The 16120-nt window shown below is 42.4% G+C and overlaps 1 protein-coding gene across 1 annotated transcript in view; it reads right to left on the reverse strand.

Moving 5' to 3' along the window:
- Positions 1-365: 365 nt before the first annotated feature.
- map3k22 (mitogen-activated protein kinase kinase kinase 22) overlaps positions 366-16120 on the reverse strand; it is a 46077-nt gene continuing 30322 nt past the window's right edge. The window contains exons 9-18 of the mRNA XM_037756949.1: positions 15115-15236; positions 13313-13386; positions 12213-12274; positions 9942-10013; positions 9219-9386; positions 7670-7818; positions 7429-7560; positions 6209-6338; positions 3658-3835; positions 366-2438 (exon numbers count right to left, since the gene is read on the reverse strand). Of these exons, the coding sequence (XP_037612877.1) occupies positions 2210-2438; positions 3658-3835; positions 6209-6338; positions 7429-7560; positions 7670-7818; positions 9219-9386; positions 9942-10013; positions 12213-12274; positions 13313-13386; positions 15115-15236 (1316 nt within the window). The 3' untranslated portion in view covers positions 366-2209. The remainder of the gene's footprint in view (positions 2439-3657; positions 3836-6208; positions 6339-7428; positions 7561-7669; positions 7819-9218; positions 9387-9941; positions 10014-12212; positions 12275-13312; positions 13387-15114; positions 15237-16120) is intronic.

Consider the following 16120-nt stretch of genomic DNA (forward strand, 5'->3'; position numbering starts at 1 on the left):
TTATCAACTTATTTTGTTATAGTTGTCTATATGAAAATAAAATAAAAAGAAAGAGAAGGAGATTGCGAAAGGGGATTTTGAAGCATAACATCCTCTCTCACTTTGTCCTCCTTGTTAGCTGTTGCCATGATTAATAAATAAATAAAATAATAAGTCTTTTGTGAGGAGAAAATCAAAACATTCTTTTTTTTTTTAATTTAACGTCTTACTGGATTCTATATTGTAATATAATATCATATAAATCAGAAAATGTTGTGCAAAAATAGATATCATAGCTCCATAGAAACAATATATATAATACAAGTGGAAAAACTGCAACAAAGGCAAAATATAACACAAAACAACACAATAAAACTGCACAGGGAAACAGTCTTAGACCTTGGATTTATTAAGTTAAATGTACAAAAAGATCAACGACTTGATACATTTCATGTTTCAAGGCTTTGTCATTAAGACAAAACGAACTCTGTCCCAATCGAAAGCCTCCCAGCCTTTTCATACTGCCTGCCACAGCTCTCAAAGAGACGTACATACATCCTGTCTAAATCACAGTACAACCTACTGTATAACGTAGCTATTTCATCAAATAGATTTGTATATAATGTAAAGAAATTTCATACAAAAGTGCAGAACAATATGTATTTACAGTATAATCTTTTTTTTTTTTTTCTCCATATAAAAGAACTTCAGCAAATCCTGTGTGTGCTCTCTCTCTACTGAACAGCTGCTCACCTTATTAAGAAGCTTTCCGCTTTGGCAGTTTGTGTTTACAAGCAGATTCAGATAAGGCACTGACAAGGGTCAAAAAAAGATTTGATCATTCCTTAAGTGCTGCTGTGTTACAGCTAGCCGCTACACCTCTGACATCAAGCTCCCCTGTTAAACCTCCATTGTTAAAGAATACAGCTCTGTATTTGACCCTTTGTTTTGGCGACTTGTAATATCGTCTCACATGACGACGCACAGAGCGAGGTGTGCTGTCAGGTGGTCATTAAGCGACCCATTCATATGAAAGCAAAGTAAAGGCATGGGGTGACTGGATTCATACTGAAGTTACAACAAAGATGAGACTTCAATCTAACTTTTCATACTAACACGATCGATGCATTTGATTTGGTCTGTGCAGTCTACTGTGCACGAAGCTGCCGTAACATAGAAAAAGGCTATAGGGGCTCTGAGGTGACAAAACAATCCGACTAATACTGCACGTTAACTCAGCCTAAAGTTTCTGCAACTTTTCTTTGGCCACTTTTTTTTTTTTTTGCCGATGGACTCACTGCATGGGAAGCTGGAATGGACTCCAACAGTACTGTTGGTATTGCTTAATAGACATTGCACACAAAATGATGCAAAAGTTTGGTTTTCTTTTTTTCTCTTTACACTATTCTCCTTTACGAAATGATATAAAAAAAAATGCTTCAAATAGAAAAATATCTCCTCGGTTGATTATCCTGCATGTTGCAAAATGTTTCAATGCATGATATCAAAAGTGCAACGTTGACAATCCTTCTAAATGGGGCTCTGAGTGCCGTGAAAGTCGGGTAATGCGGCGACCCTCTAAAAAAAAAAAAAAAAGAAGACATTCTTACTTACAAACTCTTATTGTAAGGCGTTGACAAAAATACATTTACATTTTTAGAAAACTCCTCGGCTAAGATGACTTTGTATGTGTTATTGTATGTCATATAAAAATATTTCGCCATCTTAGTTTCGCACACAGCTAACTGAGGCTGATGAGTACAGTACTATCAGACGTGCCACCAGTCACGGTTACATGGTGTCTGGCCGAACCTCGACACTGTTCTGCGGCAGTAAAAGACCCAGAAAGTTGCTATCTCGCGTCACTTTTCCTGCTCTTGATAAAGAACAGCAGTCTGTAGCTTGTGAGACCGCTAAGTGCTTTCTCGTCAGCCCCCCTCCTGGCGGCAAAAACACTGCGACGCCTCGGAGGACTCTGGAGGTCTGACGGCAGTCGACCCGGCCTCTCGGTGAGTTATCAGGGTTGAGCTAGTTGCTGAGAGATGCAGGGGTTCCTGACAAGGCAGACACTGGTGATAGATGGCAGGGCAGGAAGTTGGAGTGATGCTGAGCCCTGGTGACGAGGGTAGGGGCGCGGGGGTGGGCCCTTTTGGGGACGAGGATGGGAGGTGCCGGGACCGCGGAGGCCTCGCAGGCAAAGGCAGGGGAGGGGAAAGGGGGTCCGCGGGCCTCAGAAGCAGCCCTGGACGAACGGGTGGCTGAGCAGACAGTCTGCGGTGGGCCGCCACTTCTCCTCCACGAACACCTGCCGCAGGAAGTCCCTGCCCGCGTCAGACACGCTGTCGGGAAGCATGGGCTTCGTAGGCTGGGTGGCGATCTTAAAAATGGCAGCCATGGCCTCGTACTCTGCCCACGGGGGTTTCTGGGTCAACATTTCCACGACGGTGCAGGCAACGCTCCTGAGGAGAGACCACGTCAAATATTAGTTCACATGCAGTTTAATGTGTTATGTTTGCATGCATTTATGTTTGTATTATACTTAATGTTGCTGTCAAAGTTAACACGTTAATGCAAATTCGTTTTCACGCCACTATGTCTTTAACACATTAACGCAAGTAATTTACCAGGCTGTAGCAGGCTCAGTTTTATAGCTAGAGTGAAGATACTCGTATCATTTGAAACTAGAAAACCAAAGGAATCCATGTCATACTTGTTTGTCACAAAGGAGGCTAAATGGCACTCCAAAGTTACGCTACGTTTTGGGGAGGAAAACTACTTATTTTTATACTAGCAGTCATAATAATCATAGTTCCCCAGGTGCAGAACAGTAAATGGTAAGAGGTTAAAGGGAAACACCACCTCAATTAATAATTCCAGGATGTTTGCTGATGGCCGAGGAAAGTTCAATCACTATCCGTGAACATGAGCTCCTCTCTCTCTTTCAAAGCCAGAAACCAGAGAAGTAAGTCTCAAACTTGTGATGTCATAGGCTATAAAGTCTGGAGCTGCTCCATAGACAATGAGTGGGAGGCTGATTTTATGGACCCACGGAAAGTTTGTTTTCTTTTTTAATACCCAAATGAGCTTTATTCTATTGTAGTGTTGCCAGTTGTGAAACATAAAATGTTTCCATATACTCAGAACATTCTCCTGGGTGCTCTCAGTGTCATCTATAACATCTTTCCCTATTCATTGTTTATGGAGCGGTTTCACACTTTATACCCTATGACATCACAAGTTTGAGTTTTAACGCTTTCGTTTTTGGATTTGGGAGAGTTGTTCATGTTTCCTAATATGTTTTTGGACTGTCCTTTACGATAGGAATAAAATTTATGAATTTTGAAAATGACCGTAGTTCCCCTTTAAATCCTTTTACACAGTCTCATCTCACTATACGCTTTACAAATGTGATATTTACTGCATTGGATTATATTTTACAGGTGTTCATGTTGATTTATTCACCAACACAAGTTAATGTGGTTAACTGGTCAGAAATACAGTACACTTATCATGTTTTAAGTGCTACCAGACATGCAGTACACACCACCCACCACCCATTTATTGAGGTCACTTTATTGCAGTGTATTTTTGTGCTTGTAATAAATATTTTTTGTGTGCTGCAACAGCCCAATATCCCCTCTGGGCCTCATTACAGCTCCATCTGATCTTATTCCTTACCATACATCAGCTTTGCGGCCGTAGCCCTCCCCGTTGATGACTTCGGGGCTCATCCAGTAGGGGGTGCCAGTGACGGACTTGATTCCTGTACCAGACATGCAGATGGTCTGGATACGTTTGCTGGCTCCAAAGTCTCCCAGCTTCACGTTCCCCGAGGAGTCTCTCAGGATGTTAGCACCTGGTGGAACGAAACAGAAATGAGCTCAGAGTTATTCAAGAGTCTCCCGAGGACTGTCAATATCCTATAACGGACGCTTTGACGGTTTGGAGGTTTAATTAATGTAGTTACAGTGTGGTTACAAAGTGCACGTGCCAACACTTCAACTGACTGAACAACCTACATAAGGGGAAAGGTGAACTTTTCTCTTTGTAGTTGTATTGCGTCGCTTTGTATTTGTTTTGGTCGTTTTGTAGCTATTGTTTGTGGTTGTTTTGCCCCTATTTGTAGTCGTTTTGCATCACTTTGTATTTGCTTTGTGTCTCTTTGTGGTCATGTTGTGTCTCTTTGTGGTCATTTTGTGTCTCTTTATGATCATGTTGTGTCTCTTTGTAGTCATTTTGTGTGTCTTTGTAGTTGTTTTGCGTCACTTCGTAGTTGGTTTGTGTCTCTTGTTGGTCACTTTGTTTCTCTTTGTAGTCGTTTTGCATCACTTTGTATTTGCTTTGTGTCTCTTTGTAGTCATTTTGTGTCTCTTTGTGGTCATTTTGTATCTTTTTGTGGTCATTTTGTGTCTCTCTGTGGTCATTTTGTGTCTCTTTGTGTCTCTTTGTGGTCATTTTGTGACTCTTTGTTGTTATTTTCCACCACTTTGTAATTGTTTTGGTCTTTTTGTAGCTATTATTTGTCTGTGGTTGTTTTGGCCCCTTTTGTGGTCGTTTTGCGTCTCTTTGCAGGGGAAAGGTAAACTTTTCCTATGGCTTGACCTGTCCGTTGTGATGCATTTATAAAAAATGTCAAAGTATACCTTTTAGCAATTTTACTCTACAAACACTTTCCTCACATTGGAGAAATGCCTCGTTGGTTTACGCAAATGACAAAATGAAATATTGAATCAACTGTCTGCTCCACGTGGATCAAACCTCAACACCCTTCCGACTCCTTCTTTAGCAATTTTCCGACATGTAGTTGCGTCTATCCCATTTCCTCCACTTGCACTCCACTTGTTTGATCAGTGACTAATGTACGCCGCTCGCTCTCCACACCCACTGGAGGATGCAGAGAGGAGATCTTAACTTCTCACTTCTTTAACCTGTTTCCAATGCCTGTACGTTTGTTGTGAGAACGTGAGACTCTCCAATAAATCTTTTTTAAGTCTTTATTTGGCTCCTCGGAACATTAAATTTACCCAAACTTTATAGTCTAATGTCATGCTAAGCTCCAAAAACCGCATGTGCTGACAGCTCTTTTACTGCGTACAGAAGAGCCCTTGTATGGTGAGATGAGCACACACCGTATATTACACATGAAGAGCATTTTTAAGTGGAAAATCCCACCCACATATATACTCTCATAGGGCCTGCCTGTGTCCTGTGAGACCTACTATCTTTTTCCCCACCAGACAGACGGTATATTTCCCTCTTCTTGGCCGCAGCGGTGAGTCCCAAAGCCGTGGGCAGCCAAACTAAAGCCTTTCCATCCGGTGTTAAACATTTTTAGACTGGCCGATTTCACCAGCAAGAAGCCTAATATATCTCAAAGGCGAGTTCAAAATAGCACATTTTTTTCCAGGCTCCTTCGGTAGACGGTGAATAACCAAATGAGGAAATGTCAGCCGGAATAAAATGAATGAACCTGGAGTTTTCTCAGCAACAGTTCGCTGCAATATGAACCATAAAGAAAGACTGTTTACTGGTGGATTATGAGACAATGGGCCCCTGGGCACAAACAAAAGGCCCCACCAGCTCTCCTATATAGGAGCAAAACACACAGACTTTACAGGTGTTTAACCTCTTTGTTGTTGTTTTGTGTCTCTGTGGTCATTTTGTCTCTTTGTAGTTATATTGTGTGTTTTTGTAGTTGTTTTGTGTCTCTTTGAGGTCAATTTGTGTCTCTTTGTAGTTGTATTGCATAACTTTGTAATTGTTTTGGTCATTTAGCTATTGGTTGTGGTTGTTTTGTCCCAATTTGTAGTCGTTTTGCATCACTTTGGAGTTGCTTTGTGTCTCTTTGTGGTAGTTTTGTGTCTCTTTGTAGTTGTTTTGTGTCTCTTCGTAGTTGTTTTGGCCCTTTTTGTTGTCATTTTGTGTCTCTTTGTTGTCATTTTGTGTCTATCTGTAATTGTTTTGGTTGTTTTGTGTCTATTTGTAGTCGTTTTATGTTTCTTTGTGGTCATTTTGAGTCTCCTCCTGGTTGATACGTGTCTCTTTGAGTGACATTTTTTGTAGTTGAAGGCCAGGGGGTGCCCCTGGGCCTGTGCCCAGTAGGCCCGTTCAGTAATCCATCCATGTTACACACCGTCAGCTAAGTCTGCGTCTCAAGTGGGGGTGTTCACCAGTTACAAATCCAATTAAAACCCTGTCCTGACCTTCACTAGCTCGCTGTTTTGGTTACCTTTGATGTCTCTGTGTACAATCATGTTGCTGTGCAGGTAGGAGACTCCTTGGAGGATCTGCCTGGTGTATCTCCTCGTCACCTTCTCTGTCAGGGCTCCATAGGCTTTCAGCTGGTCCTTTATTGAGCCCTGGAGAGACAGCAAGAGAGAGAGACAGAGAGAGACAGTAGAGAGAATGAGTGGTACTGCATTTATGATATTTATATTGGTTAGCTAATATTATTATCACAGCTGTAGGGTATAAAATCATAGAAGATCTGCTTTGGAAGGATGTGTATGCTGGATATAAAATGGTTCAGTGTCTTAAAGGAAAATATGCATACTTGCAACAACATTTCCAGCTGAAGCGGGTTTATTTAGTTATAATGTGAAAGCGGACCCTATGCCAATTTTTAAGTATATAAACACACATCGTGCTGAAAGAAATCTGCTCGGTTTTGATTCCAAACACCTTCGTTGTCCTGCATTTCCTTTCATTTCCTGTTTCCAGTTCCTCGCGAGGAAATCGCAGGAGCAAAGACCCGATCCAGTAACACCTGTGACGCAGTTTTAGTGCAAACAAAACTCTTCACTCTCAGCTGTCGGCAAGACGCCTCAACAGCTCTGTGGCTCTCAGAGGGACACTTGCCCCCCTCACCACCCCTACCCCCCCCCCCCCCCACCCCCCCCTCCCCCCACCCCCTCCCAATAGGGCGACTAACAGTGTTATCGGTCAGCCGCAGCGGTGCAGCCGTGCAGAGCAGTCACACACAAACTTCTTGGCTTTGTCACCTCCCCTCTCGCCTCTGCCAGAAAACTCCAGTGAAACATAAACATTTCCAATTTCCAGACAATGTGTGACTAAGACACTCAACGCCACTCACAGGGAAAAAAATAGCCCAGGAAATATTAAAACCAGGCTCGGGGACGGGGTCCGCAGGCGACAGCAGCTCATTAAGGCGCTCATTTAGAGAGAAAATTATCTCATAAACTGAGCTGCTCTGCTGACATCAACCACTGAGGGCACGTTTGTTGACAGCTGGTGACATTTCAGACTTGTTTTTTAGCAGATGTGGTTTGATTTCAAGTTTGTCTTTAAACGTCTCTGCAGCCAAAACGATTCAAAATATGACATTTATCGTTATTGTATCTCAATCAAACTTCAAGAACTGTTGTTGTGCTACATGTGACTTATAAAAGTTGAACTATATTCAAATAAAATGTCCTGCAGAATACGCACCCCGGGCATAAACTCCACAAAAATGGTGAGTTTCTTCTGCTCAAGGTCCCGAAGACAACCGTAGTACTGAACGATCCGCTCGTGACGCAGATTCTTCAGCAGCTGAATCTCACACTCCAGAGCATTCACCTCCTACAGAAAAAAATACATAGTTAATCATAAAATCACTGTTTTATGCCCTAAAATACATGTTTAGGGCATAAAACATACATGTTTACAGGTGTGAGGTGTTCTCTCTCACCTTGCTGGTTTCCTGACAGTCGGTGTCAAAGGGCACCTGCTTGGCAGCCAGCTCGCGGCCTGTGTCTGCGTCATAGCAGAGGTAGACCTCCCCGAACGCCCCGCGCCCCAGGAGCTTTCCCTGTCGCCAGTTGACTGGCGCCCGCGGCGCTGCAGAAACAAGACACCACATGATGAAAACCCAGCAGTAATTCATTTGGTTGCTAAGCTCCCCAGAGGCTGACAGATCCACTGTGATATACTGATTTGAGAAAACACTCGAAGCGTGCGTCAAAATGCGCCGCAAGGCCCGACTATTACTCGCACAGTAACCTCACCAAGACCAGACGTCAAGAATCCACCGCAGGGCTTTTGAATAATTCCCACCGCAGACCCTCTCAGATTGGGAAACCCCTGATATGCGAGTAAAAACCACGCTCCGACAGAAAGTCGTCAAAACCGAGAGAGAGCATGTCGACGACTCTCATCTTCACAGGCCCAGACTCTGAGACTTTATTTTGTTATTAACAGGCCTCTTTGTGGCCGCCGGGTTAGACAGTTTAGTCTCGCGTGGGCGAGAAAGACACCAGAGACCAACACGTCAACCTCAGACTGCTGAGCTGTGCTCTTGTTTCATGACAAAGACAATTTCTGGGCAACGAATACTGTGGACTGACTGAGGACAGATGTGATTAGTGATCATGTGGACGGATGATGAGAGGGAAACTCTGCCTGTTGTGACACACACTATTACTGTACATTATCTCTACTCCCGCTGAGGATTTAAACATGTCTGACAGCCGTGGAGTATTTACTGAAGAAGATCTTATCCTTGTCTTGTATTGTAGCTTTTTCTGATTGATCAATTAATCTATCAATTTGAGATGTTAAAATTAATTTGCCTTTCTTTCCCTGTGTGTTTTTTTTGTAATTCATATTTTGTGGCCGAGTTAATCTTTGGATGTAAACTATTAATTACAAATCGATACAGTGTTTTTGAAAATCAATACAGTATCACAAAAAATTATATCACAATATTGGATATTTTCTTACACCCCTTTTTTCGATAAGGGATGGATATCATTTAAAAATGTTTGATAATATGCTGATGGAATACCTGAGTTTCAGTACTGATACCAAACTTTTTTTTGTGCCTGACTTCTCTAACTGTTATCCTATTTTCACTTCACAAAAGAAGCCAAATGATAATTTTGTCTAAAAACAAGAACTTTGCCGAAATAAAATTGTCTAAAATTGTTTTTTGATTATTATTTTTTTATATTCATACAAAAAAAGGAGGGAAATGTGTTTTTTTAAAGCGCACACATGTTCATTATGAGGTCTATAGCGCTTAAGTAAAACGTACTGAGGTTTGATACCCAGCCCTGAAAGTCTGCACTTTCTTCATTCATTTCTGGGTTATCAGCGAGGGTTAACGTCTTGTTATCCGCAGGAACCAGACACAAATCAACAAAAAAGGGCCCAGAAATACAGTTTATTTTAAGACTGTTTATATGTTTAATTTTCCTTCAGTGCTTCCTGTCCCTTCATTTCATAACTTTTTTACTTACACTTGGCTGTACCCCGCTGGCAGCTCTTGTCGATGGTGCGGCCCAGCGAGCGCAGGTCGCTGTACTGCAGCGCTGTACTGTCTCCATTATAACTGCGTGTGCGACTGGAAGGAACCAGCTGAAACAGGTTCTCCTGCGGCATAAAGCTGCGCGGAAGTGTCCTGCGACCTGAAAACACATAAATATGAAAAAGAAAAATAGACATATAAATGACTTTACACACACAGAGGCCACTGCATCTTTTGTGAGTGATTTCCACACTGTCTTTTCACACAGTTACTTTACAGGTGTTGTGCATAAAGTTGAGCTCTTGGCCGAGAGCAGCCAGAGCAGAGTGCCTCTCGCCACTCCGTCCCACTTCCCCTCAGACAGGAAGCAGGGCGCTGTGTTTTTATACAAGTTCGGGTTCACCGCAGGGAGACGTAAATCACTGCTAGCCAAGGTTAGTCTCTGAGTAAGCAATTACTAGCAGCTGCCTGGAACAGCAAGCCAGCACTTCATGTACTAAATCTACGCAGAGAGCAAAAAGAAAAATGCAGATATTCAAAAATCTGGAAGTGAAAAAGTGATATAAATGTGAGGATGTAAAGAATGAGATCTCATCTCAATGTTAAAAGATCAGACCAGATGGGAGTGTCTGGTAGTGGTGTGTTTGTTGTCCTGCGGTTTAATCTGTGCAATAATAGTGGTGTTGTAATTGCTCTAGCAAAGCCGGTTTCTTACGGTCTCCGTAATCCTTGCTGCGATTGGGCAACTGGAACTGGCGAGGGAAAGTCCCTCCTTTCCCATGGCGACCTGAAGAGGGAGCAAAGAGGCATCGGTTAGAAAGTAAATGAAGTCTCAACAACAACTGAATTCTCCTTTTATAATTACACTGTAAACAATTGCTGTTAATTTACAGCAGGATTTCAACAGTATTAACCTGTTATTGCTAAAAACAGTGCTTTACTGTTAATACAAAAGAAAACCTGTTAAATTATTTTTAACTGAACTATAATGCATTCTTAAAATACATCACTTTACTGCTGATCAACCGTCTAAAGTATCATCAGTAAAAGTTTCATGCAGTATTTGTTTAATTCTGGGACCTGATCTGCACATGTGAGGCTTGTACATTGTACATGATTGTAAAATCAGTGAATTAGCTTTATTGTTCTTCACTCACATGTTGTTATGGTTTGCATTCTGTGCTTGTAGCCAGCTAGAGACAGACATTTTGGGAAAAGTGTCAACAAGTCTATTATAGCCTTTTTCCTAACAAAGTGCCTTTAATTGTATTTAGTGTGACTATTCCTTTGTCTGTAACCTGCTAAGTCTGTTTATCTAGACAAAAAATTATGTTTATTAAAATGTATGTAAAAAATACAACCTAAATAGTGCATTAAAACAAATCAGTAAGATAATGTAAAAGAAAGGTGAAAAAACAGCTATATAATGTATCTTTAAACAGTAAATTAACTGTAAAATACTGTGAAATTAATAAAAAAAACAACCAGTTCAAACTGTATTTTTCATTAAAACAGTACAAAGCTGTAAATTTCAGCGACAGTATAATAATGTTAATTTTACAGTAACATAAAGGCAACCCTGCTGCCAGTTCTTTACTGTTATTTCACTACTGGGAAATTCTTACCAGTGTAACTTTACAGAACTCTTTAATAATGCAGATTTAATTGCTTGGAGTAAACATTGTTGATGCATAATTGAGTTTCACATTTTCAGCTGATCACATCTGACAGACGCTACACTGCTTTTGCATCATCTCAAAATCAAAGTTCAAAAAGCAGCGGGACGGAAGACAGCTTTTCACACGCCGAACAGAGCCGTCGCATCGCCTCGCTGCAGCCAAGAGAGAAACTGAAAACAGCTCATGTGTACTAGCTTAGCCTTAGCTCTGAACCCAGTGGAGCAGTAACTAAAGGCAGGTGGGGAGCACTGCTGACGCAGGCGAGCGCTGACACTCACACACACACGGAGTGGCTCGCAATTGAAAGCAGCTGTTCTGTCAGATGACTGCCTCCCCTCGCGCTGTTTTTGTGGCCGTATCCCATGGAGACGGGAGTTATTTTTTGTGTTTGGCAGTGCGGGATGGAGAGGAAAAATCTACTCATAGGGAATGGTAAACAAATACTCTAGCCCTCAGCAGGAAGGGCCACACAGCTTTACATCAGGGAGGGTTAGAGAGTGTGTGCAGCAGGCACGTGCATGCATGCGTGCCCCAAGTGAGTCTTCAAGTGCTGCTGCAGCTATATGAAGCTCCCATACTCCCCAGTCTGTGTGTACACAATGTGCAGCACTCCCTTTTTCTTTTCTTTTTTTTAATTTACAGCACGAAGGGGGGGGCAGAGCGGGAGAAAAAGAAATGACCAGATTGGGAGAGCTGCTGCGGTTCGTCTGTTCGCGAGGATTAGTGTGGCGTTATCTGTCATCCCGCTCCATTTGATCTGCGTTCTGAAGGAAAAGGGGACAGACTAGGGAGCCGAGGGACAAGGAATAGACGTGAAATGGGAGGTGGGAGGTGGGAGGGGGGGCATCAAGAAGAAGAAGGGAAGTGATCATGAAAAAGACAGGAAAGCAGCAATGTCTATTAGGAACTGGAGAAAAAAAAAAAAAAAAAAAGTGGAGATGGGATGAGAGAGACAAATGAGATGGACAAAGGGTACACAGAGGAGACTGTAAAGCAGGGAAGAGTTATGATGCTATCACACTCTCCTTCATCACAAGAAATACAACCAGGATATTAAACATCTCCTCCACAATTCCTCATTTTAAGTATTTACTCCCAGATAAAAGCATCAAATAGTATCACATCCCTCCTCATTAGTAATCTCAAGAGGGGCTTTTGCAACATTTTAGATAGTCAGGAGCCGCACGAACAGACTTTTTTTCTTTTTTCTGCTTGGCTATAATTACCTAAAGAACAGACAAAACTTTCTAATAATGAAGCTCTCTCTCTGTGTAGAGAACTGCTGCAGATTTCCTCTCCTGTCTTACCTTTGTATTCATAGTTGAGGTTCAGGTAATTATTGTCGCGGTTGTTCTGCGAGAAAGGAGGACTGAAATGACAAGAGAACAGGAGGGGGGGAGAAAAGTTGAAAAAAAGGTTTGCTATTTCAGTCCGTAATTTCCCCTTATCTTCAAACAGAGTCTGGCTGCAGCTGCTGGTGTGAAACTTCAGACTGTAAAGCAGCACAAAATGCCTCGGAATGGGTTTTTTTGCGTTCAGGCTACTGAGCTTTTTCAGTCACGATTGATGTTAAACAACAATAGGAGAGATAAGCTGGGTGTTGAGGAGCTCTCTGCATTAACAATAAGAAAGTGAAAGTGGTGCTGAAAAATGGCAGAGAAACTAACTTTCTATCACTAAATGTGCAGATGTACATCAAGCCCCTCCCCGGCCACCCTCAGCACTACCCCTGCGACCCGGCGGAGAGTGACGTCTCTGCTGACCGCAGGGCGGCGCGGGGCCACGAGACCCTGGATAAGGGGCACGCATGCCCGCTCGCAGGGAAAAGTTCCATGCACTCGTTTCCTGCCATTGTTCTGCAGCCTGGAGCCCAGATAAGCCTCGTGCAGGTAGAGCTGTTTCCGTCCTACGCTCTCTCTCTTTCTCCCTCAAACTCACTCTTGCTCACTTTTTATTTTCCCTTTGATTCACATTCACTCTTCACACACCTTCCACTCACTCCTTCACCACTTTTCATTTTCTGTCCCTCTCATCCAGCATGACTCTTTCACGTCTCCCACTCATTTCTCTCTTGTGATAACGGTGGAATCCAGGCGTCCAGATAAGAGTTTCGTCGCCATGGCAACAGCAGAGTGACCTGGTTCCTTCTACAGCACACAGGCGTCAGGGGTCAGAGGTCAGGGAGCTCTGCTGGCCTTTACTTCACTGTTTATAAACTTCACCGAGAGCTTCTTCCCACTGCCCTTTTCCATACAGGATCACACCCAGGCGTGTTTACAACGCTGTGATGCAACCCGAGACTCATATCTCTGCAAATAACGCCGCTCTGCATTATGAATGTACACATCATGAAATCTGAATCCAAACAGACAAGGGGTCATAAATCACACGCTGCACGATGACTCACCTGTCCAGTGCTTGATCTATTGATTGACAGCTGCTCGACAGTGAGTTGTCCGCACTCCCGAAGGCATCCAGCATCTGACAGATGTAATAACACAGGGGAATGGAGGGTCACGGAGCATGCAATCATTGTGGGAGAGAATATAAAGCAGTGCAGATAGAGGAGTGTGTAGGACTGCGGTGCAATATAAGAAATGTGAAGAGGGAGCTGCATATACAGGTTATACGCAGCTACATTAAAAACAACTCTCAACGGTAACTTATGCAGTCACGTACAATACTGCTACTACTAGAGCTGCTATCAATAATAATATACTGCATCTCCGTGGATACTGAAAGAGTAAACACTAACGAATGAACTGTGAATTGAGCCTGCCTGTATATGTAATGCACAACAAGCCGAGAACCACTATCCTGGGAGCTTCCTGTTTCCTAGAAAGATGAGATATTTATAAGGACGAAACGAGTGCCCTATTTGTTGTGCTGCACACAATAATAAATGACAGGAAACAACGTTTTAATACGGTCTGGTCTGAAAAACACTAAACTTGTTCCTTAAATTACATAACAGTCAGATAAAGGATACTCATTTAGCCAAAAACGCTTAAAAAATAACTAATTTCTGTTTTTGTTTCCTTTAATAAGTGGCCCATGACACTCTTTAAGGTGTCCTTTTTGAAAAGAGGCAAAGATACACCACAAGTTGGCCTGTCATGACAACTACTCGAACTACCAGAAATAACTGCGATATTATTGTCATTTTAAGACCATTTAATGCCACCGATAAAATGATAATATAATAGCATAATAATGCAAGTACGCCCTTTCAAAGAGAAATTAACTTTAAATTCTTGGCAATATTCAGACATTGGAATTGAAATGTGAAAAAATCGAGGTCAGCAAAAATGATCATGGTCATGTCCATAAATCATACAATAAGTCCTTAACGTAACTATTGTGACAGGGCCTGTCTGACCACAAGAGAGGGAAATAACTCAAGACTTCAGACCAAACTTTAAAAAGAGACAAATTAGAGGGTTATGAAGACAATGCTAGCTGTTCCTGTGCATTAACAGGGATTGGTGCAGTTTCAGCATATTGTCATGACTAAACAACTGTTAAATAATTCTCACTTGGCCAAAAATGAATGACTATTTTATGTTTTATCTTTTTGCTAAGCGGCCATGACAAGCATGACTCTCTTGAGTTGTCGCAGTAACAAAAAAAAAGTTTTTCCTTTTTATTTATCATTATTTATTTATATTATTTAATTTCATATTTTTTCTCTCTTTTATTATTTTTTTTTCTATTGATTTACTTTTTTAAATTATTTAATTTGATAATTATTATTTTTTTTTCTATTATTTTCTTTCGTGTGATCAAGACCAACATGGGGTGGAAAGGAAGTTTTTTATTTAATGTCAAGGACACTCTGTTATGTTCTCCATTTGATATGATGACCTTTGCTATGTCTGCAAAAAAAACAATGAAAAAGATTTGGAAAAACAAAATGAAGATGCAATCCAAAGTGTCCAACATGACCGCTGTAGTGTTAAAATCATTAAGCTGAATAAGCCAAATATCTTTAAAAAACAAAGAGCCAAATTAGAAGCTCATGAACGTTAGTGATTACTGTGCAGTAACTGGGACTGCTAAAGTTATAGCATGTTCATAAAGCCACCCAGTGTGGGTATATTAGCATGTTTCCGTGAAAATTTGACATAGATTTTTATAATAAACCACACCTCCGGCTGTATAATGATATGATAATGAGACTATTTAATTGTCCTCTGGACATGTACTTACAGTCTCGGGGATGAACTCCCCTTCACTGTGAATGCTGGTGTAGGAGCCCTGGCGGGCAATCTGCTGCTGCTCCTCGGGGACGCTGCCCGGAGGTGGGGACGTCCGACCCGTGTGCAGGGAACCTGGGACAGTGCAAAGACGGAGGAGACATGTTAAATCAAGAGAGGACAAAAGGAAAGGCGCGAAGGCGAGGAGGATAGGACGTAGGAGAAGGTGATGAAGAGATGAAAGCGAGGAGCAGAGGGGAGACAACGGCGTCACGGTGTTATTCATAGGTACAAGTTCAACAGTGCCAGGACTACGAGAAGTGATTTACTAAACCACACTGCCGCCACCTCTAACCTCAATTACTGTGACAAACGCTCCCCCGGCTGAGCTGCGGCGGAGTTTGAGCGCTCGTCCTTGACAGTATAAGAAGACCTGCTGAATGTGTGTCTGTCGCCGGCTGAGCTGGCAGTAACACTGAAAGAGTGCACAGAGGCCAATAGCTGCCAAGATGTACAGGAACGATTAAATATCAGTAAGCAGTTTTTGACTGGAAGCTAAAAACTCCCTTTTCTTTCATAGTTCAGTTTCTTTTCTCCATCCTCTCCTCCGCCCCTGCTGCTGGACGTCATCGAGGTACCCGGGCTCACATCACATCTTCACTCAACCATCCACTGTGACCGCTCTCCTGTCACCTCTCATCTGCCACCACTCCCTCCGCCTCCATCTCGCAGCCGCTCTGACTCGCGGCTGGCGGGGGAATAGATAGAGAGCGGGGTAATTCTATACAATTCATACGACTCTGGCTGGTGACGGACGGCGCTGATGTTATTGGGGATACGTGAGAACGACTGCGGTTGTAAAGCGTTTTCGGCTGTTGTGCCAAGAAATGCAAAGGAGCGCTGGTCGTTTCTGCACGTGTCTGAGGTTGAGATACGACCGCAACGTGGACCTTTCTGGATAGACCTGATATAAGGGGAGTGAAAGGACTCAGACATGGGAGACGGGGGAGAGCTCAGTG

The sequence above is a fragment of the Sebastes umbrosus genome, chromosome 21 (assembly GCF_015220745.1).
Source record: "Sebastes umbrosus isolate fSebUmb1 chromosome 21, fSebUmb1.pri, whole genome shotgun sequence".
Taxonomy (NCBI): domain Eukaryota; kingdom Metazoa; phylum Chordata; class Actinopteri; order Perciformes; family Sebastidae; genus Sebastes; species Sebastes umbrosus.